Genomic DNA, 27,915 nt, shown 5'->3' with positions numbered 1-27,915 from the left:
CTGCTTGGGCTGGGGAGCGGCGTGTTCTCCTCCTCACCCATCTCTGGGGCCTTTCCCCGCAGGGCAGGTACAGTAAAGCCAGCAGGGTGGCAGAGCTGCTCCCAGGGTACCCCCTGGGCACCCCTGGGTGGTGTGGTGGGACAGTTCAAAAGAGCCCCAGAGGATCACCAGCCCTGGATTTGAGATACCCAGGCCTGCTCCAGCCCTGGAGCAGGGACAAGGAGCACAGAGGTGTCACCACTGCTCCTGCTGCCAGGGACACTGCAGCGAAGGGGGTGTCAGCCAGCACTGCCCCAGATTGGAGAGAGAGCCTGAGAGCCTTGAATCCCACTCATGACCCTGAGCTATTGCCTGTGCCTGCTGCTGGTGGTGTTGGCCCCACAAGTGTCACCCGCAGCCTCTGTCGCTCCTTTGAAGCCTGTGTGGGTGTAGGTGTGACACAGAAGGCCCAGGTCAGCCTCCCTTTGTCTCCCCTCCCAGTGAGTTCTCTGGGTTTGTCTCTTGCAGATGGCAGGACGGAAGCTCCTTGTTCTTTTTGGCAGCCAAACTGGAACAGCTCAAGACACAGCTGAGAGAATTGGTAGAGAAGCCAAGCGACGGCACTTCCAGTGCAGAGTGGAGGCGCTGGACAGCTATGATGTGGTAAGTGGTGATGCAGAGGGGGTGCCCCAGGCACTTCTGATCTCACTCCATCTCCACCAACCCCATTCCTGGCACTTGGGCATCCCCCACCCTTGCTGTGACCTGCTGTATTTCACCAGAGTGTGGCTCTGTGCCCTTCCTGAGTGCAGCTTGTGCTTAACTCAGCTGAAAATGTGTGAAAACTAAGCCATGACTCTTGGGATAGAGTTTGTGGTAGATCACAGGTACCTGGGTGTACTCTGCAAGGCAAGGAGCACCAAGGTGCCACAGGTAGCGCGTGGGCAGCAGGTGCTGCTGCAGTGCCTGCAGAGGAGGTCATGCTGTGTGGACATGGGGGTTTATTCCAGGCATAGTCTGTCTGTGACCTTGATGTCCTGTTAACAACCATGCAGGGACAGCTGGCACATGCTGTCGTAGGCTGCTAACCTGAGTGCTCCTTCCCATGTTTGTCTGCACAGGCCAACCTCATCAATGAGCTGCTGGTGGTATTTGTGTGTGCAACCACCGGCCAGGGTGACCCACCTGACAACATGAAGGTAGGACACCCTCCTGGCCATGCTGCTTGTAGCTCTGGGTGTCTCTCCTGAAGCAGCTTGGGCAGTGGCTGATTGTGGAGAGCAGAGCTTTGGACCAGCCCCAGTCACAGCTCATGCTGCTGCTGGGAACACAGGCAGGGAGCTGGTGGAGTGTGGGCAGGTTAATGGCTCAGAGGGGCCCCACCATCACACCATTGGCTTTGTGAGGGCTCACAGAGCATCATCCTGCTGGCAGGTGGCAGTGGGGCTGCTGTCAGGGGTGGCCTCTGCTGACCGCCCTGCTTCCTGCTCTGTCAGGGGGCAGGAGGGGTGTGTGAGGCTGGGGACAGGCAGGGAGGCCTGTCTGTGGCAGTGTCACTCCCTGGCTCTGTCCCTCCTAGATCTTCTGGCGGTTTCTGTTCCGGAAGAACCTGCCCCCCAGTTCCCTCTGCCAGCTGGACTACGCTGTGCTGGGCCTCGGCGACTCCTCCTACCCCAAGTAAGCAGCTCTGCAGCTCCTGGCCTGTCTGCACCAGCCACTCCTGCAGCTCTGGCTGCAAGCAAGGGCAGAGTGGCTGAGGGATGGAAGGAGGCAAGACGAGACAGAACCTTACTCTAGAGCACCAGCTTAGATGACACATCATTCCCACCAGCCTTAAAAATCCCTGCCTTACCAGCCACGTCCCTCCTAATCCCCAGGAGCTGGGCTTTGCCTGTTCCTTTCCTCCCAGGCTCCTCAAGCAGACACTTTGCTGCAGCATCTTGCATGTTGTTTCCCAGTCACATGTTACAGAGGTGCAGTTCTCTGAAGCTCAGAAAGCCCGTGCTGCAGCAATTTCAGTGGCCCAAACTGCCAGGAGACAGGAAACAGAGAGTTGTAGGTGGCAGCCAGCCCCATTGGTCCCTATTCTTTCCCCAGAGATTGTTTCCTTGTGCCCAGCACAGCTGTAGTGGGAGGGATGGGAGTGTGCCTGAGCTCCGTGGGGCAGTGAGGGGCTAAATGTGCTCAAGCTGCCCTGGAGGGAAGCTGGAGCTCCCCAAATCGCTCTGGGGAAGTGGGGTGCAGCCTGTGTGGCTCAAGCAAGTGGCAGCCAGCTACTTGTCTGAGCAGTCCTGGGATGGACCCCCAGGCTGGGGCAGGGCACAGGGCCAGGTCGTGTGTGCTGGCTCTGGCTGGACCTGCCTCTGTGCTGCTCTGGTGTGGCCCTGGCAGTGTGTGCTGGCTCAGGGAGCCAGTGCCTGCTGTCCCACTGCAGGAGCCCTCTGCAGCTGGGGTTATCCTCTGCCCAGGTTTAATTTTGTTGCCAAGAAGCTGCACAAACGGTTGCTACAGCTTGGGGGCAACGCTCTGCTGCCAGTGGCCTTGGGAGATGACCAGCATGACTTGGGGTAAGAGCCCTGGGGGAGGTGTGGTGGGTGGGAAACCCTGGGGTGTGCTGCAGTGTCCTCAGGCTGGTGGCAGGGCAGTTACCCCAACCTCAGGGGCAGTGGTGTGCTGCTCCCACCCTGGCTCTGCCCCTCTGGCCCAGGCTTGGCCAACAGCAGCTCCGTGCTGGTCTCTGCTCACAACTCCCTGTGACAGGACCTGGGTAATCTCCAAATTTCCCTCTTGCAGGCCAGATGCAGTGGTTGATCCATGGCTCCTGGCCTTATGGGACAAGATCCTTGCCTTGTACCCTCTCCCTCCTGGCCTTGAGGTCATCAGTCCAGATACACGGTGAGTGCAGAGGGTGGGAAGGGGCTGCTGGAGCTGCCTGGTGGGAAGTGCTGTTCTCTTGGCTGTTCTCTGCAGTGGAGATACACCCTGCTTTTACTAGGAAGCCTCCCCACACTGCTTGTGGTGACTTTGGTGGCCCTTCTCTCTCTGGATGGGTTGTCCCCTTGTCCCCTAGGCAAGTGTGGCAGCTGCCCCAGCAGCGTTCTGCCCATCTTGCTGCCCTTGGCAGACCTGCCAAGCGTGTGTGCCCAGCCAGCTCTGGAGCCTCTGGGATCACCTTCTCATGGCATTCCCTCACCTTAGGCCAGCTCCTGGGGACCAGGGTGATGGGTGGGGGACACAGTGGGAAACTCCAGGCCCCTCCCTGCCCCCAGCCTGTAGCGCTGTGGCAGCAGAGGAGGTCTGATGTGAAGGTAAGCACGTTGCATTGTTCTCCTCCCCACAGCCTGCCCCCCAAGTACACACTGCACTACATCACTGAGGACTCCCTGCACCCCGATGTCAGCCTGCTCCAGCCAGCAGCACCCAGGGCTGCTCCCTCTGAGCTGCACCCCTTCCCTGCCAGGATGGTGTCCAACCAGCGGGTCACAGCAGAATCCCATTTCCAGGATGTCCGGCTCATTGAGTTCGATGTCACAGGCTCAGGGATGATGTGAGCATTTTCCTGACCCCCCCCCAGGCCTTGCTGAGTGGCACTGGGTGTCCTGTATCCTGCCAGCCTCCTGCACTCCCCCCCTATAATCTGAAGCTGCAGCCTTATGGATGTGGTTCCTGCTGCACCACTCTGCTGCGTGACAGTCAGGGTCAGAGAAAGCCTTAGCTTGGAAGGGACCTCAAAGCCCATCTAATTCCAGTCCCCTGCCATGGGCAGGGACACCCTCACCAGCCCAGGGTGCCCAAAGCCCCATCCCACCTGGCCTTGAAAGCCTCCAGGGATGGGGCTCCCACAGCCTCTTTGGGCACCCTGTGCCAGGGCCTCCCCACCCTCAGAGTAAGGAATTCCTTCCTAACATCTAACCTAACCCTGCCCTCTTCCAGCTTGAAGCCATTGCCCCTTGTCCTGTCCCTGCACTCCCTGGTGAACAGCCCCTCTCCCACTTTCCTGTAGGAACTTTTCCTGTAGGAACTTTTCCTGTAGGACCTCTTTGCCTTCTTAGGTTAGAGAGCACGACCTGAGTGACACTTGGAATCTGGCTGAGTTGTGACCCCTCCCCTGGTGTGGGTGCTGGCTGGGCTGGTGGTGCTGTGCCAGCAGCCCTGCCCCATGGCTGCCCTCAGCAGGTCCCTCTGCATCCACAGGTTCAGCGCAGGAGATGTGGTGATGATCCAACCCCAGAACTGCCCTGAAGATGTGCAGCAGTTCTGCCAGCTCCTGCGCCTGGATCCAGACAGACGCTTTGTGCTGAAGCCCACAGAACCTGGTAGGTCCTGCTGCTCCCCTCCCTCCCAGCTGGGATGGGGCAGCCCCCTGAGCTCTGGGGCAGCCCCCCGAGCTCTGGCCCACCCTGGAGCTCTGCTCTTGCTTTGCTCTAGACTCAGGAAAGAGGGAGTTGGGAGTAGCTGATGGACCTCTGCCTGTCTTGCAGCACGTGGGTTCTTCCCTTGCAGCACTCTGTGTGTCTGGGTCCCACAGTGGGGCCAGTGGGACTGGTGGGAGGGACCCAGCAGTGTCCAGGCTGCCCCCATCCCTTGTCTCCTTACAGGCCCCAGCCCAGAGTGTGAAGGATCCTGGGCAGTGCTGGAGCTGGGGGGCAGCAGGCAGGCAGTGCCTGGGTGTCCTGCCCCAGTGCTGGCACTGAGGTCTCCCTGATGCCCCCCCTTGCAGGGACATCCCTCCCTGCCCTGCTGCCGCAGCCCTGCACCATCCGGCACCTGGTCACCCACTACCTGGACATCTCCTGCGTGCCACGCCGCTCCTTCTTTGAGCTCCTGTCCTACTTCTCTACCAACGAGCTGGAGAGGGAGAAGCTGCAGGAGTTCAGCTCTGCACAGGGCCAGGAGGAGCTGTACAGCTACTGCAACCGGCCCCGCAGGACCACGCTCGAGGTAGGGCTGGGGGGGGAGCAAACCCATAAAGTACCCAGGCAGAGGGTCAGCCAGCATGTCTTGGCAGAGGAATTTACTTCACCTGCTTTCTGAATGGCTCTTGGATATCCACTGGTGGATGAAACCAGCTTTTGGGCTTTGTGGTGGGCCCTGTGCTGCAGCCTGAGGGTGCTGGGTGGGCAGTGGGACAGGGCCCAGGGGTGCTCAGGCTGCGGTGCCTTTGGTTGAGGGAGGGGGTGGGACAGCCTCTGCAGCACCCAGGAGCAGGCAGGCTGCCTCCTGGGCTGTACCAGCTCGTGGCTTTGCAGGCCCTCTGGGATTTCCCTCACACCACCTGTGCCATTCCCCCCGAGTACCTGCTGGAGCTCATCCCTCGCATCAGACCCCGTGCCTTCTCCATCGCCTCCTCCATGCTGGTAAGAGCCCAGCCCTTCTCAGCCCCCTGTCAAGCCCTGAGATGAGGGTCTGCCAGGGCTCATAGTCGGTGCTGCACACACCATGGACGCTCAGGCTGTATTCCCAGCCCCCCTGAGCACCCACATCCTACCTGAACCCTGCCCTTCTGCGAGCCTGTGCCAGCCCGACGCACGGGCTGGGCTGGTCTCCACATGAGGGTGTTCACCCTCTGGCAGCCCTACCAGTGCCCGGGCTGGCACAGCAGAGCCTGGTGTCCTCTGGCATCAGTGGGAGCCTGGGAGCACCCCTGGGTGCTGTGGCCGTGGGAAGGAGGGGTGCAGCTTCCTGCTGCTGCCGGGAGGTGGCAGTGGGTCCTGGTCCCGGTGGTTTGGCTCATGGCAGCCCGAGCTCGGGTGGTGTTTGCCCTTCGTGGGGGCCTCTTGGGTTGGAGAGTCCTTGTGGCCGTTGCCAGCTGTGCAGGGCATTCCTGCAGCAGTGCTCCTCTGGGAAAACCCTCTTCCCCAGGGGAAAGCTTCTGGGCCAGGGTGTGCTCTGCTCGCTCTGAGCAGCCGTGTCGGGTTAGGATGCCCAGGCAGGAGCTGGGCACAGGCTCTGTCCCCAGAGGACAGAGGCACTGGGCTCTTCCTGCAGAGCCATCCTGGGTGTCTTCCCGTTTCTCCTGGCTCCTGTTTGGACACAGGCTCACCCTCACCGGCTCCAGATCCTCATGGCAGTAGTGCGGTACAGGACACGGCTCAGCAAACCCCGGCGTGGTCTCTGCTCTACCTGGTTGGCTTCTCTCAACCCAGAGCAAGGTAACGTTGCTTGGATTCTGTGAGGAGCCTGTGTGCATGCTGGCCCTGTGCTGGGAGTGCCTGGACCCCCAGTGGAGCACCACCAGCACTGGGAGCTGGAGCATACTGGCTGAACTCAGAGCAGCCGTCCTTCCTTGCTGCTGCCATCCTCTTCAGAGCATGGTGTGCTCCTTCAGCTTGCCCTGAGCTCCTGGTTTTCTCCCAGTTGCTTTGGCCCTCCTGCTCCCAGTGCCAGTGTGCCCTGCTGTCCCACAGTGGGCCACTCCTGGTGTCCCAGAGCTGGTAGTGCTCTGACCACTGGACACCTCCAGAGCCATAGCACCAGCTCTGGGAAGGATGGTCCATCCTTTGAGCATCCTGTCCTGTGAAAACTGTGTGTGCTGCTCATCTGCTCTAACCTCAGAACCCTTCAGCTGTGTCCCCACATAAATATCACAAGCTCATAGGGTCTCCCTGCTGCAGGATGGTAGAGAATTGTATGACTCCAGGGTGAGAGTGGGTCTTCTCTGAGTACCTAGATGTGGATCTTGACTTCTCCTCTGGCTTCCAGAGGAGGCAAATTTGGCCACCCCTTACTCAACCTCCAGGTTTAGACGTCTGTTTGCCTCCACTGCTGGCTTCCCTGGCACCACCTCACTTGTGTGAGGAGGAAGCTGTCCCACAGCCATGGGCACAGCTTGCCCTGCTCTGGGGTTCCCTTGGGTGCTTGCTGAGACAGCTGAAGTACTTTTGATGCACACACCTAGTGTGCCCGTGGCTCCAGGGGTGTCTTATGCCAGGGTGGAGGTGCCATCTGCATCTTTGGAGCATCCTGGGAGAGCTGGATGCCTGGCTCACTCTCCATGCTGTCACAGGCCCAGTGGTGGTGGGGGGGGGATGTGAGTTGGTCTGTTTGTTTGGCAGGTGATGTCCAGGTGCCTCTTTGGGTGAAGAAAGGAGGAATGAAGTTCCCAGCTGACCCTGACACCCCTGTGATCATGATTGGCCCTGGCACAGGGGTGGCACCTTTCCGGGCAGCAATACAGGAGCGGGTGGCACAAGGACATGGAGGTGAGGAAGGGTCTTGGAAAGGACTTGGGATGCCCCTTGCTGCAGGCAGGTGTGTGTTCAGCTTCCAGGTCTGGGGGCTCCTGAGGGTCTGGACAGGCCTTGCTGTGTTTGGGAGCAAGCTGGGCTCTGGGGCAGGTAAGGCAGGAGCCTGGTGTGTGCAGCCTGTGTGGTTAGTCAGAGGCTGAGCTGCAGGGCTGCTCCCTGGGCTGGCACAGGGCTGCCTGTGCAGAGGCTCTTTCTGGGCTCTCACTGAGTGCAGGTGGGTTACTGAGCTCTGCCACTGCTGGAGGAGTTGTGCCTCTGCCCTTGTGCCATCCTCATGCCTGCAGCTCAGCCCCTGGGGCTCAGCAGAAAGCTGACACTGGTGAAGGGGAACTGTCAGCCCTGGGGGGCTCTTCTTCCCCTCCCTGCACCCCTTCTCCAGCACAGGGGTGTCGTGGGTACCAGGGCACTGGGTCCTCCCAGCACAGCCTGTGCTCTGCTCCCTGCAGGGAACTACCTGTTCTTTGGCTGCCGCCAGAAATCCAAGGACTTCTACTGCCAGGCAGAGTGGGAAGAGCTGGTGACAAAGGGCTTCCTGACACTCTTCACAGCCTTCTCCAGAGACCAGGTTTGTTCCCAGAGGGCAAGAGGCATCTCAGGCAGCACTGATGGGCTCTGACAGTGTTTCTGGCCCTCGTACCTCTTGGCATGGACTTGTTGGAATGGCACGGTGGTCCCCTTGCTCCCCCACACCACCTCAGTGCTGGCTGGGGTCCCCACCAACCCCACAAGTGCCCCTGCCCAGCCAGGATGTGTCTGGCTGAGTTGAGCTGGCCGGTTGCTGGGCCAGGGCTGGTGAGCACTGGAGCAGATAAGGTGTGAGCCAGCTTTGTTTGGCTGGGCCACATGACTGATAAAAGCTCCGGTGCCTCTCAGGGGGTCACCAGGCAAGAACCTTTCTTGGTTGAATGCCACCCTCCCCATGTCCCCTCTGACTGCTGGCTGAAGCTGAGGGGCTTGGCCTCCTGCCCCAGCTCATGGTGCCTCCACACCAGCTCTCCCTGAGCCTGAACTGCTCAGGAGAAAGCTCCCTGAGGTATGAGCACCCCACAACTCATCCCCTCCCTTTGCTCCCTTACTTCCAAGTCGGTGACTTTGGTGGGCAGCTCCCAGCCCCTCCCTGGGCTGCATGGCTTTTACATCACTAGAGAGGCTCTGGGAGCTGGGACTCTGTCACAGCTTGTGCTGTCCCTTGATGGCACTGAAAGCTCAGCTGGCCTTTGGAACAGAGACCAGATAGAAAGGGTCAGTGGGATGGGTATTTCTAGGTAGCTCAGCTGCACCAGGCCCTGTCTCTGGCTGTGTGTGTGCATTGACATGAAGCCAGCATCTTGTATCCAGTCACTTGTCAGGCACGAGCTGAAGGTCTCTGTGAAGGTCTCCCAAGCCTGGTGGACAGGAGCAGCACTGCAGGGGGGTGTTGGGATGACTGTTTTGCCTTCATGGAGTGAAGGGGAAATTTGCTGCTCCCCAAGTTCGGAGAGCAGCCTCAGAGCATCCTCCTGCCCTCACAGACTCACACTGGGGTGTGCCTTGCAGCCTCCCTTCCCCACCTGCTCCATGGGGTGAAGCAGTTGTCACGAGGGTCTTCTGCCACAGAGCCCCTGCTCCCTGTGACAGGGAGGTGAGGGGGAGCTGGGTGTGCTGGGCCATCACTGCAGCCATTCACTCAGCAGAACTTGGGTTTTGAAGAGCTTGGCAGGTGCTGGGATGCTCCATAGCTGAGCAGGGTTCCCCTCTCCTCTCCATAAGGTCCCCTTTGCAGTGACCTTGTGTCCCATCAGGTCTGCCTGGCAGTGCAGACTGCCTGATCCCAGCCTAATGCGGCTGTGGCTAATTCCAGGATGCCCTGGGGTTTAGCAGAGACGTGACCTGAGTTTGTCACTGGGGTGCTCTGGTTTCTAGGTAGCTGCAGGTCCTTAAATGACACGCTGGGAGCCCCAGCCTCCTCAGCAGAGCCTCTGTCAGCACTTAGCTGATTAATGGTAATGATGCTGAGGCTGAGCTGCCGGTGGTGCTTGCGACAGCTCTTGCCTTGCCAGCCTCCCCCATCGCCAGCAGCCGGGGCAGAGCAGTGCCTGGGGTGACCTGACTCCAGTCAGGAGCCGCGTGGGACCTGCTGACTGTGCTGTGACCAGCTCTTGGTGACAGCCAGGGCTGGTGGCTGCTTGGGCCACGTCCCCACGCACACCCCCTGGAGCCTGAGCTGCTGCAGGAGCCTTGTTGCCTTTGGGTCTGGAGGGGAGGGAGGGAAGGGAGGAGGCTGTGGGGAGGAGTGATGCAGTGGGACGTGTGGCCGAGGGCCTGGGCTCCATCACAGTGTCACCTTTGTCACGGAAGAGCAGTTTGGGCCAGCAGTGAGTTGGGAGGTGTTGGCAGTGGTGTTCCTCTTGGGCAGAAGCCAGGACCATAGGCAGTTGTTTGGATGTTTGAAGGCTTGTGGATTAACCCTTTGGGAACTCTCCTGGGTCAGGCACACTGTGCCAAGAGCTGGGTGTATCCAGTCCCTGAGCACAGCAGAGGGGCAGGGAGTGGGACTGAGGACATCCCTCCAGGATTTCTGCCCCTTCAAGCTGTTTCAGGTCTGCCACAGGTAACAAGGCTGGGATCAGCAGCTGGGGCTGGGAGAAGGCTCTCTGCCCTGCACCAGCCTTGGCGTGGGGGTGGGAGCACACAAAGCCTCCTCTGCCCATGCTGGGAGAGGACAGGGCAGGAAGGAGCCCTTCCAAGGACACCCTGGCTGTTCACCAGAGCTGGAGCAGGCAGGGGGCAGCCAAAAGATTGAGGGGGGGACACACTACATAGGGCACATTTCCCTCTGAAGCTCCTGCTAACACACCTACCCTCCCACCAACCCATCCCAGCTGCTTCTCCGGGTGCCCTCTGCTCTGGGGTGACACGTTGCCCTTGCAAACGGCCCCTGAGAGGGGTCTGCAGGGGCTGGGCAGGCAGGCTGGGGCTGCTGCCCAGGCTGTGGGCTCAGCACAGTGTTTTCCCCACAGGAGGACAAGGTTTACGTTCAGCACCGCATCCAGGAGAACCAAAGGCTGGTGTGGGAGCTGCTGAGCAGCAGGAATGCTCACATCTACCTGGCTGGGTGAGTGAGAGGTGTCCCCACAGGGACTGGGGGGTAGCAGGGCTGCACGTTGCTGTTTCTCCACCTCCCTGGAAGCTTCCCCTTGGCTCAGCCTGCAGACTGAGCCTCCTGCACTCCTGCAGGTCTCTGGGGGCTGCAGTCGCCACTGCAGAGGGACCAGCTTGTTCCTTCTCTCTGACTGTCCTCCTCTGCAAGCCCTGGGCTGAGAGGGCTGGTTCTCACCTACCCTGTGCCTCAGTAAGGAAGGGGCAGAGCTGGCACTGTGGTACAGCTGCTCTGGCTGGCCCCATGTGCCTGTCTCTCCAACTGCCAGTGCCCGTGACTGGCATCACCTGCCCGCAGGCTGCTTGGCTCTGACCCACCCCAAACCTCTACACTGGAAAGCTCCCAGCTCTCTTCACACCCCTCTCCTCCAGTGGGGATGGGTGAAACTGGAGAAGGCAGCCTGTGTGCTTCCTGTGCCTGCTTGGGTGGGCAGGAGGCTTTTAAAGCCTGATAAACCAGCACTCCACCAGCACTGGTGTTGGTGAGCAGAGGCTTTTGAGACCCTTGGCACATCCTGGCTGGCTCTTTGCACCCAAAACTGCCTTCCCAGGGCAGGGATGAGCCATGCTGCCCCACAGCCTACCCCACAGCCTGCCTCCCTTGACAGCACAGTTGTTCACTGGGTGGTTACCTTGAGTTCCTTGGAAATCAGACTGTTGGCTAAAGAGCAGTGCCTGGCCTTGGGATTGCTCAGCACCTGCAGCTCCCTGTTCCTGGGTCCGTGGCTCTTTTCCGTGGCGAAGTCCTTGACATGCCTGCCCTTGTTGCTGCCTGTATGGCAGGGAGGAGGCTGCTCACCCTGGGCAGGGGTTGTGAAATGCTTTGGGCTCCCTGAGGTGTGGAGAAGCTGACGCTGGTGTTTGTCGTGCACCCCGTGACCTGCAAGGCGCTGTGCAAACTTGTGTCTCACTGTCGACACAAGCAGCGATTGCAGGAGGCTCTTTCCTGCCTCTCCTGCACAAGAGCAGGAACTTCCCCACTGAGGGGCCAGACTGGCCCTGCTGCATTCCTGGGAGAAGGGAATCTTTGCCTGCTGCCCAGGAAGCAGAGGCCAGGCTGCCCACTGCCCCTCACACGCAATCCGTGCCCCCTCGCTGCATCACAAGGGACCCTCACCCCAGACTGGTCATTCCCACCCACAGATCAGGGCTTCAGCTGCACTTGGGACTTGGGGTTGTACCTCTGTTCGCAGCCAGTTCACAGCTGTTGGCTGCCCCCTGGCATGGTGGCTCTGTCCTCTCCTTCCATCCTTTTTGCTGCTGGCAGAGACACCCTGGGGCTGTCAGGAAAAGGTCTTGGAAAGGGCAGGGCTTGCACAGCCCTCCCCTTTAGGGGATGTTGCAGGGCTGTGAGGGTGGTGTTTTGGAACATTGGGGCTGCTCTGAGACCCATCTCACTGGGATCTGGCGTGGGGTGTCCCTCAGCCCTGATCAGGCAGGTGGCATCTGAGAGCCTCATCCTCCTTGTGCGAGTGGCAACTGTCCTGTTTGCAGAGGGCACTTCCCACCCCTCCCCAGCAGCCTGTAAAGACTCACAGGGAGTTGGAAGGGACCTCAGGAGAGCATCAAGTCCAACCCTAGGATCACAGTGCCTGTCCCTGCCCTGGGAAGACAGTTTTGGGTGCAAAGAGCCAGCCAGGACTCTGAGCAGCCAGTGGGATGCCCAGCAGGAAGGCAGGCTCCCCTGAACATCACCTCTCCTTTCCCCTCCAGAGACTGTTGGCAGCTCCAGCCACACCAGGAGAATGATGGGGACAGAGAATCCTGGCCTGTGTGTCCCTGGGCATGGAGGGCAGGGTGCCCACTGCTTGGGGGAGGGTCTGGGGAGCACTTTCTCTCTGCTTGTGCCCAGCTTATCTCACCCAGGGGCAAAAAAGGATGGAAATGACTGTCCCTGTGCAAAAGAGATGTTTGACATGTTTCCCATCACCAGCCCAGCTTCACTATCTTGCACTTGCATATCAGTGCCTGACTCAGAGACAATACGGCTCTTCCAAAAAAAGAAGACCTCCTTTCTGGGTATTTTGGGATGTTAATCAGCTTCAAAAGCAAGTCAGAATTCTGTCTTGTTCTTGGGAGAGAGCAAGGACATTGCCAGTTCCTCGTGCCAATTGGAGCAGCCTGGGAAATTTTTTATTAGATGCTTTTTTGTCACGCTGTCAGTTCATCAGCTGGAACTCTGTCCAGGAAAAAGTCTGAATTTCTGATTCCCCCCAAGAAATAATTGTGCTTGTTCAATCCTGTTTGGGTACTTTCTACACAAAAGCTCATCTTTTCTTCACCGTTTCTCTCCTGTTGAGGTTTGGACTGGGTTTGTTTGCAAACATGGTCATCAGAGTAGTCATTTCAGGCAGGGGTGGAAGGGGCTGCTGCTGCTGTCTCCTGGGGGAGACTGGCTGGAGAGCTGTCAGGAAGAGAAGGATCTGGGGGTGTTGGGTGACTGCAGGATGAATATGAGCCAGCAGTGTGCCCAGGTGGCCAGGAAAGCCAATGGCATCCTGGCTTGGATCAAAAACTGTGTGTCCAGCAGGTCTGGAGAGGGGATTGTGCCCTTGGACTGGACACTGGTGAGGCTGCACCTCGAGTGCTGGGTCCAGTTCTGGGCTCCTCACCATCAGAAGGACATTGAGGTCCTGGAGCGAGTCCAGAGAAGGGCAACCAGGCTGGGGAAGGGGCTGGAGGACAAATCCTCTGAGGAGCAGCTGAGGGAGCTGGGGGTGTTCAGCCTGGAGAAGAGGAGGCTGAGGGGAGACCTTCTCCCCACCTCCACTGCCCTGCCAGGAGGGTGCAGAGAGGTGGGTGATGGTCTGTTCAGCCAGGGGACAGGAGATGGGACAAGGGGCAATGGGCTCAAGCTGCCCCAGGGCAGGGTCAGAGCAGATGGGAGGGAAAAGTTCTTCCCTGGCAGAGTTGTGGGGCTGTGGCACAGGCTGCCTAGGGAGGGGCTGAGTCACCTTCCCTGGGTGTGTTTAAAAAAGGTTAGATGAGGTGCTCAGGGATCTGGTTTAGCTTAGGATGGGAATGGTTGGACTTGATGAGCTTAAAGGTCTTTTCCAACTGTGTGATTCTGTGATTCCCTGCACTCATCTCACCCAGCTCAGGGTGGGAGGTGTTTCCCCTCAGGTGGAAGGGTGGTTTCCTGCCCTCCTGCTGAGAAGTTGTGACTCTGCCTCTTCCCCACTAACAAGGGTGACTGGAAGTGGAGCAATACAGAGCCAGAGTGGAGGCTGCTGAGCTGTGATGCTCCTTCACCGGGGGCTGGGTACCACGGCCACCTCCCTGCCCAGCAAATGCCAGCACTGGGAAGCATCATGTGGGTTTCAGCACCGCTCTCTAGGGCACTGTACAAGCTGCCTCTCCCAGCCTCCCAGCCATTCAGTGCCAGGCAGCCTGTGTGGTGGGGTGAGGCAGGTCCCCCCTGCCCCAGTGCAGCGGCAGCATGTGTGGGGTGGGGGGGTTCTGCAGCCCCTCTGATGTGCTGCCTCACCAGAGCACCGGGGCTGCAGATTCTCCCTCTCAACGCTGAGCTCCCCCAGTGCCAGTTCCCTTTGTGTGTTCCTGCTGACCCTCCATAGTGCTGCCTACTCTCTCTCCCAGGAATGCCAAGCAGATGCCAGCGGCGGTGGCCGACGCGCTGCGGTCGGTGTTGCAGCTGGAAGGTGGCCTGTCGCCCTCTGAAGCAGAGGAGCATTTAACAGCCCTGGAACGAGCCCAGCGCTTCCAGTCCGAAACCTGGTCGTGAGCCTGGCTCCCTGCCTGCCCCTTCCCAAAGAGTTCTGCCTGAATAAAGGAAGCAGCAAAACGATCTGCCTCTGGCACCATCCTTGGGCTGAGATTATCCCAGCCAGGAGGGCAGGGGCCTGGCAGAGGGGCTGCATTTACCCAGCCAGCCCTTTCCAGAGGGCATCCTGGCCCCTGTGGGCCTGTCTGCTGAGGGGCTGGGTTTGGTTTGGCAGGGAGGAAGCCTGGCTCCCCGTGCCCACATCTGAGTGGAGGTGAGAAGTCTGGGGTGGGATGCTGCTGGTGGCTCCTGCCTGGAGCAGAGCTGCAGCCCTGGGTGCTCTGGCTGCCGGGGCCCTTGTGCTGAGCGAGCGGCACCCACGGGCGTTGCTACAGCTACGGCGTCTTCAGCGGCCGTTGTCTGTGGCAGGACCTGGAGGAAGTGAGCTGTTGCCTGGGAGTCTCCACCCTGGCGTTAGTCAGCGGCAGCGGCGCTTGCTGCAGGAGGCTGCCCTGACAGACCTGTTCCCCCTGTCTCCAGTGGCTGAGGCCAGCAGGAATGGGCACAGGAGGAAGCTTCGTCTCTGCTGCCCATGTCTCTTCCTGAGCTGCTCAATGCCAAGCTCTGAGCTCCCCAAGTACCCGTTCCTCCTGAGTTATCCCTTTCCCTGAGCGCCTGCTCTGCTGGACCCATCCTCCACCCCATCCCAGAAGCTGTCTCCAGCCAGGGCCAGGCGAGCCAGCAGCCTCCAGCCTTTCCCCTCAGGGCCATTTGACCTCCTGGCCCCGCCGTTGCCCCAGTGGGGCCAGTGCCACCTCCTTCCTTCCCCCAGTTCAGTGAACTCTGTGCCACTCTGTAAATAGCAATTAGGATCCAGGGCATGAATCAGGCTGGGACAGTCCCTGGGAGCAGCCTGGGACAGGAAGGGGCAGCAGTGCCACGCCACACCTGTGACCCAGCCACACTCCCACGCACCAGATCCTGGGGTCCTGCACGGGCACACAGTGCCCCAGGGCAGTGCTGGAGTTACAGCCCTGCAGCGAGTGGAAGCGGGGTGCTTTTGGGGGGGTCCCCTCGCTGCCGCTTTCCTGGAGCTGTTGCACCTGCAGTCCCAGGCTGGGCTGGGTGTCCCCACACCTGGCAACAGCTGGGGGGACAGTGTGGAGCTGTCCATGGCAGTCATCGTGCCGGTGGCACCATCCCCTTGCATGGGGCCCTATCCAGGTGGTGCTTGTCCTCCCCAGCCCTACAAGCTGCTCATGGGGCACAGCAAAGAGAGGTGGCCCAGTATGGGGACAGGGATGAGCTGGGTGGAGGGGGCTGTACTGGGGCAGCGCAGGGCCCATGCTGCCATACCCCAAGGGCAGTGGCATGGGGCGTGCTGGCTGCAGAAGTGGCTCCATTTTTGCTGGGCGAGGAGAAGAGGAGAAGAGGCGTCCGTGGGCCCAGCTCCTCCCCGGCTCCTGCGGGAGCTGATTGGCGCAGGCATGGCTGCCTGCCCCGGGCTGCCTGCATTTGAGCTGCTTCCAGAAGCTGACAAACCAGACTGGTTAGAGCCAGGCTCGGCCCCAGCCCTGCCTGGCCCACGGCGGGCAGCTGCTGCCTGCACGGGGTGTCTGCCACGCCTGCATCCCTTGCCGGCACAGCGGGCAGCGCCGGGCAGCGCCCAGCTCCGTGCCCTCTGCTCCGGACCGTGGCGGGTCAGTACTACGTCGGCGCTGGGGAGCAGGAAGAGGAGGAAGAGGAGGAAGAGGAGAAGGAAGTGGCTGCTGGATGCTCACAGCGATGCCCCTCTTGGGGTGGCCTATCGGTGAGGGTGATGGGGATGCACCCCACTTGGAGGGCTCCTGACCCATCTACCTGGGAGGGGGTCCCAAACGGTGCCAGAGATGACAGGACTCTGTGTGGACGCCTTCACCTTTAAACCCTTCTGGCAGCCGTGCTGAAGGCCACATCCCGTCCTGGAGCAGCACCCACATCTGGTACCGGGCCCTAAGGGGGCTCAGGGGGTGGTGGGTGAGGGGGGCAGCTGTGGAGCAGCCGCCCCCATGGAGCCAGCAGCAGGTGAGGAGGCAGAGCCTGGCCCCCAGCCAGTGCCGGCAGCCAGCGGGGATGGCTGTGCCAGGCAGGAGGGGGAGAGCAAGGCTGTGGGTTTGGGGGACTCTGGGGAGCCGCCTGGGCTCTGCCAAGAGGTGCTTGCTGCTGCCTGGGGCCGCTGGGACCCACCGCTGGAGGAGGACGGGACTGAGCCGCTTCTGCCCAGGCACGGGGAGCTGCCCGCCCGCGGTGCCGCCCTGCCCATGGGCAAGGACCCTCCCGCTGCCGCCGGCGGCTCCATCCTGCCCCACAGGGAGAGCCCAGCACCGCGGGGGATGTCACACAGCCTGGAGAGCGCCTCCAGCTCCATCCTGAGCCTCTCCCACGAGGAAGAGGAGACGTCAAGCAGTGAGACACTGGCAGAGCCGTGTCACGTGCCGGGGGGCAGCGAGGATGAGTGTCCCATCTGCACGGAGCCCTACGACGACCAGCGGCACAAACCAGCGCTGCTCAACTGCAACCATGGGCTGTGCCGCGCCTGCCTGCGCGCCATCATGGACACGGCCGCCGGCGCCGAGTTCGGCCGCGTGCGCTGCCCCATCTGCCGCCAGAAGACGCCCATGCTGGAGTGGGAGATCTGCAAGCTGCAAGAGGAGCTGCTCCTGCTGCACGCTCAGCCCAGCTCCCCCGGGGCCTTGAGCACTCCTCGACCCCCTGCCCTGCCGCCCCGGCGCCCAGGCCTCGCTGGTGCCCTTGAGCATCGTTTCCAGGTGCGCTTCCACACCAGCCGCATGTTCGGGTGCCTGCCCTGCATCCGCTACCCGCCCTGCCTCATCCGCGGGCTGGGGCGGCTGGAGCGCCGCTGCCGCTGCTGCTACCTCCTGGTGCTGGTGCTGCTGCTGACAGCTGAGATGCTCAGCCTCCTCCTCATCTTCCTCCCCATCGTCCTGATGGTGATGCTCTTCCTCATCCTTGATAAATAGTGCTGGGTGGGTGTGTGCTTCCAGAACGGGCTATGTGGAGGGGGGGGAGGAGCCCTTCTCCTGCCCCATCCCCGGGGCTGGTGCTGGGTGGTGATGCCAGCCTGGGAGGAAACCCATGAACCGAGCTGTTCAGGAAGGCCAGTGAGCCTGGAGTAGGTGAGGCTGCAGAGGAACTGGGATGGGCAGCTGAGGGAGGTGACCCCAGAGCCAGGCATCACCTGTGTCCTGCCAGGCACTGAGCACCAGCAGCAAAGGGGCAGAGGGAGCAGAGACACATCCTTGGCACGGGGCTGAGAACTGGAGGGGCTCTGCAAGCGGAGCAAGGCTGTGTCACGGACTGTGCCACTGTACCTGGGCCAGACAGACTGAGGGTCCCCAGCATGGACTGGAAATACAACTTGTATTTGTACCACAGTGGTGTCTGGCTGAGTTCTGTGCTTGGTGCAGGCAGAGTACTGCCAGTGGTCCCAAGCCACCCTGGGAGAAGGTTGCCTGCCCCCACCGTGACACCGCCCAGCCCCAGCCAAGCAGTGCCAGCCCGTGCTTGCACCTTGCCTGTGCCATGATAAGATGGCAAACACAGCTCTGTCCCCATGGCTGGGTGCTGGCAGCATGGAATAGGACTGGCCAGGGGGGGCCTGAGCACCCCGGCACCCTCTGCACAAAGACAGGTGAGTCTGGCCCCAGCACACGGAGGAGCCCACGGCACCACGGCAGCAGTACTGTGTCCGTGTGGGACCGGCCCTTGGCTGTGGTGGTACCTCAGTGCCGAGTGGGATGTGGGTTCTGCTCCTTACTTGGTAGCCAGCCCCATGTGGGGGGCTGCGACCCACCCAGCACCATGCCCCCCCTCCCTCCCTGGGACCTCCCCAGGGTGCTGCTGGGCCACAGTGGGGCTCCTTGGCAGGCTCCCTGCTCCCCACCATGGCATGGCCTGTGGCTTATTGGGGTATCTGTAACCTGAGGGGAGGGGGAACAGGGACAGCTCCCACCTTTGGGCTGGTGGTGGGTGACAGGGAGATGTCAGACCCCCGACACCCCCCAAGATCCCACCGGAGGGATTCATTCTCCTGCGGTGCCGACACCCAGCTGTGCAGCCTGGGATGTGCTGCTCCTTATTTATTCCCACCAGCCTCCTCTCAGCACTGTGCTGAAGCTCCATGCAGACCCTGTGCCAAATCCCACCCCCCACCTTTCTGCCCCCCCATCTCCATCCCCACCTTGCCCATCCCCTCCAGGGCTCTGGCTGACACCACCGTGCCCCGTCCCCCCGCCGGGCCACGCCGGGGTTGTGCAACCAGCTGGGTGTCAGGGTGCTGCCCTCCTGCCCCGGAAACACCCTGTGGGCACCTCCCTGGGGCTGCGGCTGCGAGGGGCCGTGGGGTACCACCCCCCAACCCCCTCCCCCTTCCTCCTGAAAGTGGAACCAGGCCGGTGGGGGCTGAGCTGCCATGCTGCAGAGCCCTGTGGGGAGCCCCTGTGTGTGCCCTCAGGGCAGAGATTTGGACTTTGTAGGGGCTCTTGGGCTACTCACAGCACTTGGCAAAGCACTTGAGGTGAGGGAGGAGGTGGCAGGAGCACCCAAAACAGGTCAGGCTGGGAGGCTGCAGCAGGCAGGTCCCCCCAGCCTCCCTCACACCGATGAATATTCATTTATACCAAGTGGAGCAGCTCCATCAGGAGATGTGCTGGCTTGGCCCTGGCTGGGGCATTTTCGGATGGATGAGGCCTGTGGGGACAGGGGGGCTCAGACCCCCAGGGGGGCCCTGTCACCATGTGGGATGCCCAGTATGTGTCCCTGCTCTGCATTCCGGAGGGAGATGATAATGGTTTTTTGGGCAAACCAGGCCAGAACTGTCCCCAGAGGGACAATGTGCCCTCCAGACCTTGCTGGGCTGCACCCCTGGGCTGGGGGTGCCGGGGGGCTGCAGTGTGGGGCTGACCCCGTGGGCAGTGCGGAGCCCGCACTGAGCACCACAGCCCCCCAGCAGCCATATGCACCCCATCTCCCTATGCACGCTCCACTGCAGCCCCCAGCCCCCACTTACAGCCCCTGCAGCCCCCCAGAGCACACCAGTCACACCACACATGCCCCAGTACAGCTCTTACCCCTTCCCCCAGGTCTCCTTGCTGTCTCCCATTGCCCCACTGCAGCCCCTCAACCCCTCTCCCCCCCAACCATGGACTCCAGCACAGCCCTCCATATCTACACCATCTCCCTCCATCCCCCCTTGCAGCCCTCCCTGTCCCCTCCCACAAGCCTCTGACACCCCGTTGCCTCCCAAATGCCTTATTGCATCCCCTAGTTGCTGACAGTGGGAGGGTGACACGGTGTCCCCAGCCCCACGATGTGGCTGTCCCCATCCCTGCAGAGACCGACCACTCAGGGTTCTGCAGGGTTGTATCTCTCTCTTGGCTTCTCCTGCTGCAGCCCAGAGTGTCCCCCCACCCAGGTCCCCAGCCCTGCCTGGGTGGCAGCAGGGACATGAGCAGCACAGCCAGCCTCACACATGCACTGAGTGCGCCTGGCCTCTCCCCCAGGAGGCTGGGAGCCCTGATCCCCAGCCAGCTCTGGTCGGAGGCATCCTCACCCCTTCCTTGCTCAGTCCCCAGCAGCATCCCCCCTTCCTTGCTCAGCCCCCATCCCCAGCCAGCACTGGGAGCAAGGCTGAGAGACCACAGCTGGGGGGAACAGCATGGAACCGGTGAAGCGCTGGCACCAGCTCCTTGAACGAGGGGCTGGGCAGTGAGTGGGGGCACTGCCTGCGGGCAGCCCATGTCTGGACTTAACCCCTGGAAAGCTCCCCAGCTCCCTCCATGCCCACGGGTGCCAGCACTGCCCTGGGGAGCCGTGGCAGCCCTGCAGCTCAGTGCCACAGCCCGTTATCACCTCCCGCGGGGCAGGACGCGTTGTGAAAGCCGGGTGCTGGCAGCAGCTGCCAGTGGTTTCCTCGCCACTGAAACGGTTTCTGGGTGCATGACAGCCCCAGCCCCAGCATCAGTGTGTCCCCACGGAGGGCACAGACCCTATGGTTGGTCACCCCCCTCCCCAGCCTGGCATCCATCCCGCTGCCACGCAGCCCAGGCAGCCTTCAACCCCTCAGCTGCGCTGGGGCCTGGTCCCTCCCCCCCCCACAACTCTGCACCAACAGGGAACTGGTCCCATTATGCAACCTCCCAGCAGTGAGAGGCAGGATGCTGTCTGGCTCTGCCCACCCATCACAGCAGGAGCCCAGGGCTGCCCTCAGCCCCCTGTGACCACCAGCACCACCCAGCCCGGCTGTGGGAGAACAGCCCCGAAACATCACCCACTGAACCCGTGCCAAAGGCTGTCCCCAGACTGGCAGAGCTGCCAGCCCCTGGCCTTCCCACATCCAAACTGAGGGCATCTGGGGAAGGGTCGTGCCCAGGAGTCATTTAACCTCCCACCTCTCTCCCACCATGAGAACCCTGAGCTTCATCCCAGCCCAGGACAGATGTGACATCAATCTAGAGGTTTTAAAACCAGCTCGCCCAGGATTTCTCTGCATCTTTGCTCACACACATCCCAACCTGCTCCTGCAGCAACATCCCATCCACGTTCAAGTGGTGAAGGGGACTTGGACCACTTTGAAAACCCAGTTCAGACACACAAAGCTCAGCAAGGTCTCAGTGGCTGTGTTTCAGGGCCAAGTTTTGGGGCTTGGGAAGCCAGAGTGACTTTGAAAGTCTTTGCATTCCCCTGCAGCCACCATGTGAGGACTGGCACTCTACCACTGTCCCTGTCACCCCGGCCCCGCTTCCAGCGAGCGCTCATTCGAGGTTAATAGGGCTGGAGAAATGGGCTGTCACCCAGTGCTCACTCCTGAAAGGCCTCATTTCTTCCTTAATTGCAACTCAAAATCAAATTAGCAGTTTTAAATTTACTCTGTGCCCAAGAGGTACCGGGTGGGAGGTAGGACACACTGTACCCTTCATCCTTATGTAATAAAAAGGGCAAATTCATGTGTTGAGGGCAAAAATACCGTCCCCTCTGCCCAGCTGCCCCATTGCTTGGGTCCCCACAGAAGGAGCTGCTCATCCTGGATTTGGGACGAGCCTTTGGGGTGATGGAGATGCTCGCCCTGGAATGGGGCTGCCCCAGCTTCCCCAAGGAACCACACTGTCATACTCACTGGGGGTCACTGTGGCCAATGGGAGCCCCAGTGCTGCTGCCAGAGCCACATGTTACACCCCCCCACACACCCCCCCCCCGAGGATGGGGAGGATGTGGGTGCAGGGCTGGGAGCTGGGTCATGGCTGCGGCACACTTGGGGCTGAGGATGGCACCAGCTGCATTATTGATGCTGTAACTCAGCACCCAGGGAATAGGATGTGGTTTCATTTTCCAGGAATAGAACCCCCTTCCTGGGGGTTGGGGAGTCCCCAGCCACCCCACACTGCCTGTACCCCTGGGTGGGAGCTGCCCCCAGCCCCTGGCCATGAGCTGGGGCTGTGCTGATGCTCTGGGAGCTGCATCCATAGCAGAGGGCAGGAACTCCCAAAGAAACAAGATTCAGGGGGGAGTGCTGGGTTGGGGGGCTGTGTGTGTGCACATACAGCCTGTGTGAGCACATCCCCCACCCCACATCCCCCCGCTGTGCATCCACCAGCCTGTGTGCACAGCTCCTGTCCTGGGGCTGCCCCTGCTGCTCTCCCAGATGGACAGTGGCCTGTCCAGCCACCAGAGCAGCCCTGGGGTCTGTTCCATGCAGGCAGCAGGTGCTTGCCACAGACACTGGTTGTTGGTGCTGGGAGATGTGTGCTGTGTCCCTGGGCTGTCCCTGTGTGCAGCTGGGGACAGTGTGGAGTTGCCATGAGTGTGGCAGGGCCACGGGTGCAGCCACCCCAGTACCACCCAGCACAGCCCCAGCTCCATCCTGCTGTCTGTGCCCCCACCAGCTCCCTTCCCCAGCAGGTGCCAGGCTGGCACAGCCTCCTCCATACACCTCATCACAGGGGGAGGAACGGGACATCTATCCAGCATGTAAGAACCCTCACTGGGACTGGGGACCGCTGGCCAAGATGGGCAGGGTGCCCCAGGGTGCCCAGCCACGTATGGTGGGACCAGGGGCTGGGCAGGGAGGGGACATAACCACAGCAGAGCCAGGCTGGAGGTGTCAGTCCAGGGAAAAGCCGTTCCCTGGTTATCTGCCCCCTGCTTTGCCCCAAGAACTGAGCAGGGGTGGGTGCAGCACCCTGGCTGGTGCACAGCCCCGCTCCTGCCCGCAGCAGCACAACCCCCCCCCCCAGACTCTGGCTCGCTGTTCGTTCCAATATAATCTTTATTGGGGAGACTGATGGGGTTCGAACAAGGCCGGGTATAAAACATGATCATCATCACAACCAGCAGCGGGAGGCATTGGCAGAGCGACACAGAAACACTATCGGCCCCCTTCCCCTCCAGCAGCAGGGTGGTACTGGGGGCTGTGCCCGCAGCATCACTGCTCCCTCTGGGCAGGCAGGGGGTCGGTGTGGCCCCACTCCCTGGACAGATGCTGGGCTTCACCCAGCACCAAGGGCTGCTCTCCCTCCAGAAGTACCAGGGGGTGGGGGGCCACGGGGCCGCTCCGGCTCCCCCAGCCCCTCAGCCCTGGGACCAGGCACCGTGTGCCCGGTGCTGTGGCTGTGCCAGGCTGTGCTGCTCAGCCCCACACAAGCACCCGCTAATTATGGCTTTTTCTTTATGTTTTTAGGTTTGTTTTGTTTTTTTGCTTTTTTTTTTGGCAGCAAACTTTCCCCTCCAGGTGCCCCAGAGAAAACAAGACTGTGAGCAGGGGGTGCTGCTGCCCTGCCAGCCCCTGCACACAGGGGTCAGAGCAGAGGTGCTGCTCCAGGGAAGGGACTGGTGGGCAGGAGCCAGACCTCTGCCTCCCTGCCCAGCCAAACCCCTCAAGTCCCAGACCCTGTGCCACCCCCTCGAGCCATCCCACGGGGCATCGCTACAGGGAGTGGCAGAGAACGGGCACAGCTCAATGCCTTTGTGAATGTGTGGTGGCCTGGGATGGAGCGGCCGGGGACGGGTGGGGGAAAAAAAACAAGAATCCTCCAAAACGAGGACAAAGTGGAGCTTTCCTCAAGGGCCTGCAGAGGAAACAGGCCGCCTGTCTGCTCGCAACCGAGGGGCCGGCGCAGTGGCTTGGCGTGGCTACAACAACTCGGGCGTGTGGCTTGGCCACCCAGATGAAAGCTTTGGCAAATAACTTACAGAGAAGGCAGGAGGGGGGTGGAGGGGTTGGTGGTGGTGGGGGGAGAGCAGCTGGGGACCTGTCCTCACCTCCCGCGCCGGGCAGGTGACCCAGCTTGGCATCATGCAGCTCCAGGGCTCCTTGTGCCGCTGCCGCCAGGTGATGGGGAGGGTGTTGCTCCAGACAGGACCCAGCGTCCGCTCTCAGGAGCCGCAGGAAGAGAGGAAGGAGGAAGTGCCCAGGGAAGGACCACGGTGGGATGATCGATGCACAGCAGTGGCACCCGCCACAGGATGGGGGAAGCTGGAGCCCCTGGATGTGCTGGTGGATGTGCTACCCATCCCAACATCCCTCTCCCCGGGCACCAGCGGGGCGTAGGGGGCTGCCGCCAGGTCCCAGCGTCCCCATCGCCCCCCACTAGTACCGGCAAGGATGCTGGTCCCACGTCCTTGGCTGCAGCGAGAATCAGAACACCCCCGGGCTGTGCTGTTGGCAAAGGAGGGACTGGGGACCAGCCGCGGCGCCGCGACGTCCCCTCCCTGCCCACCTGCCGCTGCCGGGGCGCGGGGCTCACATGATGGTGCAGGAAGACAGCGGGTTCCGGATGTGGCAGGTGCAGGCGGCCCCGCAGTACTGGCGGAAGGTCTGGTAGCAGCTGCGGTCGGTGTCGCTGCTCCACTGGACGGGGTTGGCGGCCAGGGCCTCGGCCGGCAGTCTGTTGAGGATACTGGTGTTGACGGCCAGCGCCGCCAGCCCGTAGTCGGTGAAGAGGACGGTCTCGCGCTTGCAGGTGGGGCAGGAGATGAACTTGTACTTGGGGCAGGACTCGTAGAGGATCTGCAGGCACTCCTCGCACACCGAGTGCAGGCAGGAGAGGATGCGGGGCCGCTTGTTGGTGAAGTTGTACATGTGGCCGCAGGTGGGGCACTCGAGGGGCTCGCAGGGTGTTGAGGGGTGCAGCACGTACTGGTTGACGATCACCTCGTCCGATGGTGGCTGCCGGTGGTAGCAGACCTCCGAGCTGCCCTTCCGCTGGCTCTGGTACCCACGCTCTCGCCGCGGCAGGGGGGGAGTCCGGGGCAGCGGCAGGGGGCTGGGGGTGGCATCCAGGGCAGGGATGTCCCCACATGCCTGGTTGACGATGATCTCAGACTCGGAGGGCCACGCACGCTTGGCGACGAGGGGCGGCTCGCGGCGGGGGGCCGGTGCGTAGCGCGGCTGGGACGCCTGCAGCTCCGAAAATTTCTCTGGGTGGATGATCTTCATCGCCTCCATTTTAATGATGACCTGTTGCCCTTTCAGACACGACATGAGTATCGTTTTCACATTACTGTCCACTGCTCTGGGGTCTCCGAGGGACGCCTGCATGAGGCTAAAACATGCTGGCAGCCTGCTGAGCTTTCAATCTCGATCGGGCTGTGGAGCAGGAGCATGGGGAGCAGACCCTGGTATGGGAAAGCATCCTGGGGAGATGGGGCAGTGCCAATGGCCCCTGTGCCCCGTGTCTCCGTCCGGCCCCGAGGGTGGCAGGTGTGAGGCCGGGGGAGGCAGGGCTCACAGCGGCATCCTGCCCGCCTTGGATGATGCTCTTGGGCAGATGATCAAAGCGTCGGCTCCGGCAGTGCCTCGCTGGGATGTTAACGTGACTCTGGCCTCACTCGGCAGCCCCTCCCTTTGCCTTCACTGGTACTTCCCGTGCCGGATTGGCCGCAGTTGGCAACAGCAGATTGGAGACCGTGGTGGTAAATTGGGGAGCGTGGCGTCAGGTGCTGCCTGGGGCAGGTGAGTCTGGGGGTGCCCCACAGAAACCAGGGGCAGCCCCCGCCTTGCCCTGGCCCCCGCCTCCGCCCAGCCTTTATTCCTGTTTACGTGCAGTGGGATCCTCGTGGCGCTGAAGAATGTGTTTGCAAATTCCTTTGCTCTGACTTCCCGGCTCTCCCACTCACCGGCAGCTCCCGCGGGGCAGGGGCTGGGGGAGCATCCCACGCTGGAGGGCAGCTCACCTTGGCTAGTGCAAGGGCTGCCACGCGCCTTGTCCCCGTCGTCCCCGGCACCTCTGTCCCCAGCTCAGCTTTGTGCTTGCTGGAAATGAAAAGCAAGAAGGGGTTGGATCCAAGGCTCTTCAGGGATCTGCTGGCAGGCAGCGCTCCCTTGGGATGCACGCCTGCCTGCGTCCGGCAATTCGGCCCTGCGGGTCCTGTCCATCCCTCTGCACTTTGGGCCAGCGGAAGTGGGAGCAGGCAGGTATTTCCCCCCCAGGCATCTCCTCGGCAGCAGGGTCCTTGGTCCCCCCTCTGCCCATGGGGCCAGGAGGGTAGGTCCCCCTGCACCCTGCTGGGGCTCAGGGCCCCTCCCGGGGGGGCTCCCCCACCAGCCTGCCTCCACTCAGGATTTTCTCTCATGTTTAGCCCCTCCTCTGCTCGGTGGATCTATTTTTACCTCCATCGCTTGCTCCTGATCTGTCCCTGCTATTATCCCTCCCTCTGGCTTCCTCTCCCCCTTCCCAGCTCCCTGCCCTTGTCCCGGGGCTTCTGGAGAGGACAGGCCACGTTTAGGGGCAGGAGGTGGGGAGCGGGCAGTCAGCCCGTGGCCATTTTCTCCCTCAGCTGCCCCAGCGACAGCCTGTCTCTCCTCTGAGAAGGGCGAAGCTGCTCTCCTCCATCATGCCGCAAATCCTGTTAGAGGGATGCCTGCTCCAGCAAGCCCTGCCAGGCCTGATGGAGGGGGCCCGTGGGGGCCATCTGGTTGCAGGAGCAGACCTTGGGGACAGCGAGGGGCCAGGGGAGGGCTCAGCTCTGGAAGGCTGAGAGCTGGGGTGGCGGGGGGGGGGGGGGCTGGATCTCCACCCGACCCCAGTGGGGGTATCCTGGGGGTCCTGCTCTGGCGGCACCGGGGTGCTGCGAGCATCCTGCTATGCCAGCCCTGGGGAGGGAGGCCTCGCATCTGCATCCCCCATCACGGGCCCACATCCTGCACCCCACGTCCTGCACCCCACAGGCAGCGCACAGACCCTACCCCCCCCCCCCCCCCCCCCCGCCTGCGCACGGCAGCCGCTTAGGGGGCTCTCTGCCCACGGGTCTCGTGCAGACACTCACCCGCAGCACACCGACGGCCACGGCGATCCGTGCTGCCAGGCAGCCGCCGGGCACGGCCACCGCGTTTCCACGCTCACGCCGTCACACCCCTTCATCCATCACACCCCGCATCCCCATCAACCCTGGGGCGACACAGCATCCCCCATCCCCACCCCCCCACCTCCTTCACTGACCTCCCGCCGCAACCCCCAGCCCCACGCAGCCGTGCCACGCCGCGGGGACACGCTCGCCACGCAGCACTGCACACACATGTTCACACACATGTGCACACACACACACACACACCCGCACACCCGCGCCTGCGCGCCCGAGGGTGATGCCCCCCGGGCAGCCCCGGCCAGAAGGGACGGTCGTTACCTGCCCCGGCCCCGGCCGGGAGATCCCGTTGCGGCAGCGTCCCCGGTTCAGCCTCCAGAGCCCGCTCCGTGCCCCGCAGAGGTCCGGAGGCCCGAGCGGATAAAGGTTATCTGAAAGGCAGAGGGATGCAGGCGCTGCCCGCGCAGAGTGCCGACTCCCCGGAGATGCTGGCGGGTCTCCACCGCCGCTCCCGGCCGGGCCGCGGCTCCCGGTCCCGCTTCCCACGGCCCCCGCCGGCTCCTCCAGCAGCTCCGCCGCTACAAAGGCTGGGCTGGCGGCGCCGGGCTCCCGCCGGCTCCTCTTGTCTCCGGATGCTCCGCGGGGACCAGATGCCGGGGCGGGGGGTGGCGGGGGGGGGGAGGAGGCGGCAGGTAGCGCCGCCGCCGGGGAGGCACCTTCCGCCGGCTCCGCTCGCCCTCCCCCGGGTTCCCCCCGCCGCCTCCTCCGGCCGCGGAGCCCCCGCTCGGCGCGGGGGCTGATGCAACACTCACTCCCCGGCCGACGGCTCGGGCCGGCTGCCTGCGGGGTGGGGGGGGGGCCCGCGGCTTTGCGCACCCCGCGCTCCCCTCGGCAGGTGCAGGCGGGGGGCCGGCTCGCTGCGCGCTGTCCCGCGGGGCTCGGCGGGCGCGGGCGCTGCCTGCGCGCTCCCGCCCCGCTGCCGCCCGGCGCCCGCAGTGCCGCCGCAGTGGTGCAGCCGGCTCACATTTCTCTCGCTCAGCAGCGCCGGGGCCCGCCGGCCGCAGCCCCGCACACACACACACGCACCCGCCCCGCACCCCCTCCCCCGCCCGCCGCCCCGCTGCGGCTCCGCTCCCTTCCCGCCCCGGCCCCGCTGCCGCTCGCAGCCCCCCCCCACTCCACCCCGCGTCGTCCCCCCCTCTCCGTCTTTCCCCCCCCCACACACACACACACGCCCCGGCCGGGTCCCGGCGAGGTGTTTCGGAGGGGCCTGCAGTGACTCAGCATCCGCCGCCGCTGGAAATGGCTCCGCGGCGCGGGCGATGCTGCGCCGGGGGCAGCGGGTTTGGGGCCAGCGCTGGGGAGCGGGTGGCAGCGGAGGGGTAGGGGTGGGGTGAGGGGGGGTGGGGGCACGGCCGGCAGCCCCTGCAGCTCTCAGGGCCGGGAAGGGCCATAACGCCGGTAACACCCCAC

The 27,915-nt window shown here is 62.5% G+C and overlaps 3 protein-coding genes across 4 annotated transcripts; 2 read left to right on the top strand and 1 right to left on the bottom strand.

Moving 5' to 3' along the window:
* The first annotated feature begins 377 nt into the window (after window positions 1–377).
* NDOR1 (NADPH dependent diflavin oxidoreductase 1) lies at window positions 378–14,154 on the top strand. Of its 2 annotated transcripts, none has more exons than XM_084272685.1 (14): window positions 378–642; window positions 1,101–1,178; window positions 1,559–1,656; window positions 2,448–2,546; window positions 2,773–2,874; window positions 3,320–3,526; window positions 4,174–4,295; window positions 4,700–4,920; window positions 5,229–5,336; window positions 6,017–6,131; window positions 7,035–7,181; window positions 7,702–7,791; window positions 10,226–10,320; window positions 13,962–14,154. In XM_084272685.1, exons 1-14 carry the CDS (start codon window positions 508–510, stop codon window positions 14,040–14,042), a joined length of 1,698 nt encoding a protein of 565 aa, XP_084128811.1. In that variant the 5' UTR covers window positions 378–507; the 3' UTR covers window positions 14,043–14,154. The 2 variants fall into 2 exon arrangements, with proteins under 2 accessions (XP_084128811.1, XP_084128810.1); XM_084272684.1 differs by having other exon boundaries at window positions 7,673–7,791.
* A 1,979-nt stretch (window positions 14,155–16,133) lies between these two features.
* On the top strand, window positions 16,134–17,105 carry LOC311198739 (ring finger protein-like; the record flags this gene model as incomplete). The annotated part of the gene is made up of 1 exon (XM_084272743.1): window positions 16,134–17,105. One exon carries the CDS (start codon window positions 16,134–16,136, stop codon window positions 17,103–17,105), a length of 972 nt encoding a protein of 323 aa, XP_084128869.1.
* A 6,153-nt stretch (window positions 17,106–23,258) lies between these two features.
* RNF208 (ring finger protein 208) lies at window positions 23,259–24,694 on the bottom strand. Its single transcript, XM_084272398.1, has one exon. It carries the CDS (start codon window positions 24,677–24,679, stop codon window positions 23,882–23,884), a length of 798 nt encoding a protein of 265 aa, XP_084128524.1. The 5' UTR covers window positions 24,680–24,694; the 3' UTR covers window positions 23,259–23,881.
* Between the last annotated feature and the right edge of the window lie 3,221 nt (window positions 24,695–27,915).

This window comes from Gallinula chloropus (genome assembly GCF_964237585.1).
Source record: "Gallinula chloropus genome assembly, chromosome: 18".
In the NCBI taxonomy this organism is placed as follows: domain Eukaryota; kingdom Metazoa; phylum Chordata; class Aves; order Gruiformes; family Rallidae; genus Gallinula; species Gallinula chloropus.
This window is presented reverse-complemented; position numbering and strand designations above follow the sequence as displayed.

Coding starts and splice junctions, on each gene's coding strand:
- NDOR1 (XM_084272684.1), top strand. CDS start 508: ATGGCAGGACGGAAGCTCCTTGTTCTTTTTGGCAGCCAAACTGGAACA. Junction 3,527..4,173: donor GTCACAGGCTCAGGGATGAT/GTGAGCATTTTC, acceptor CTGCATCCACAG/GTTCAGCGCAGGAGATGTGG. Junction 6,132..7,034: donor TTCTCTCAACCCAGAGCAAG/GTAACGTTGCTT, acceptor TTTGTTTGGCAG/GTGATGTCCAGGTGCCTCTT.
- RNF208 (XM_084272398.1), bottom strand. CDS start 24,679: ATGCAGGCGTCCCTCGGAGACCCCAGAGCAGTGGACAGTAATGTGAAA.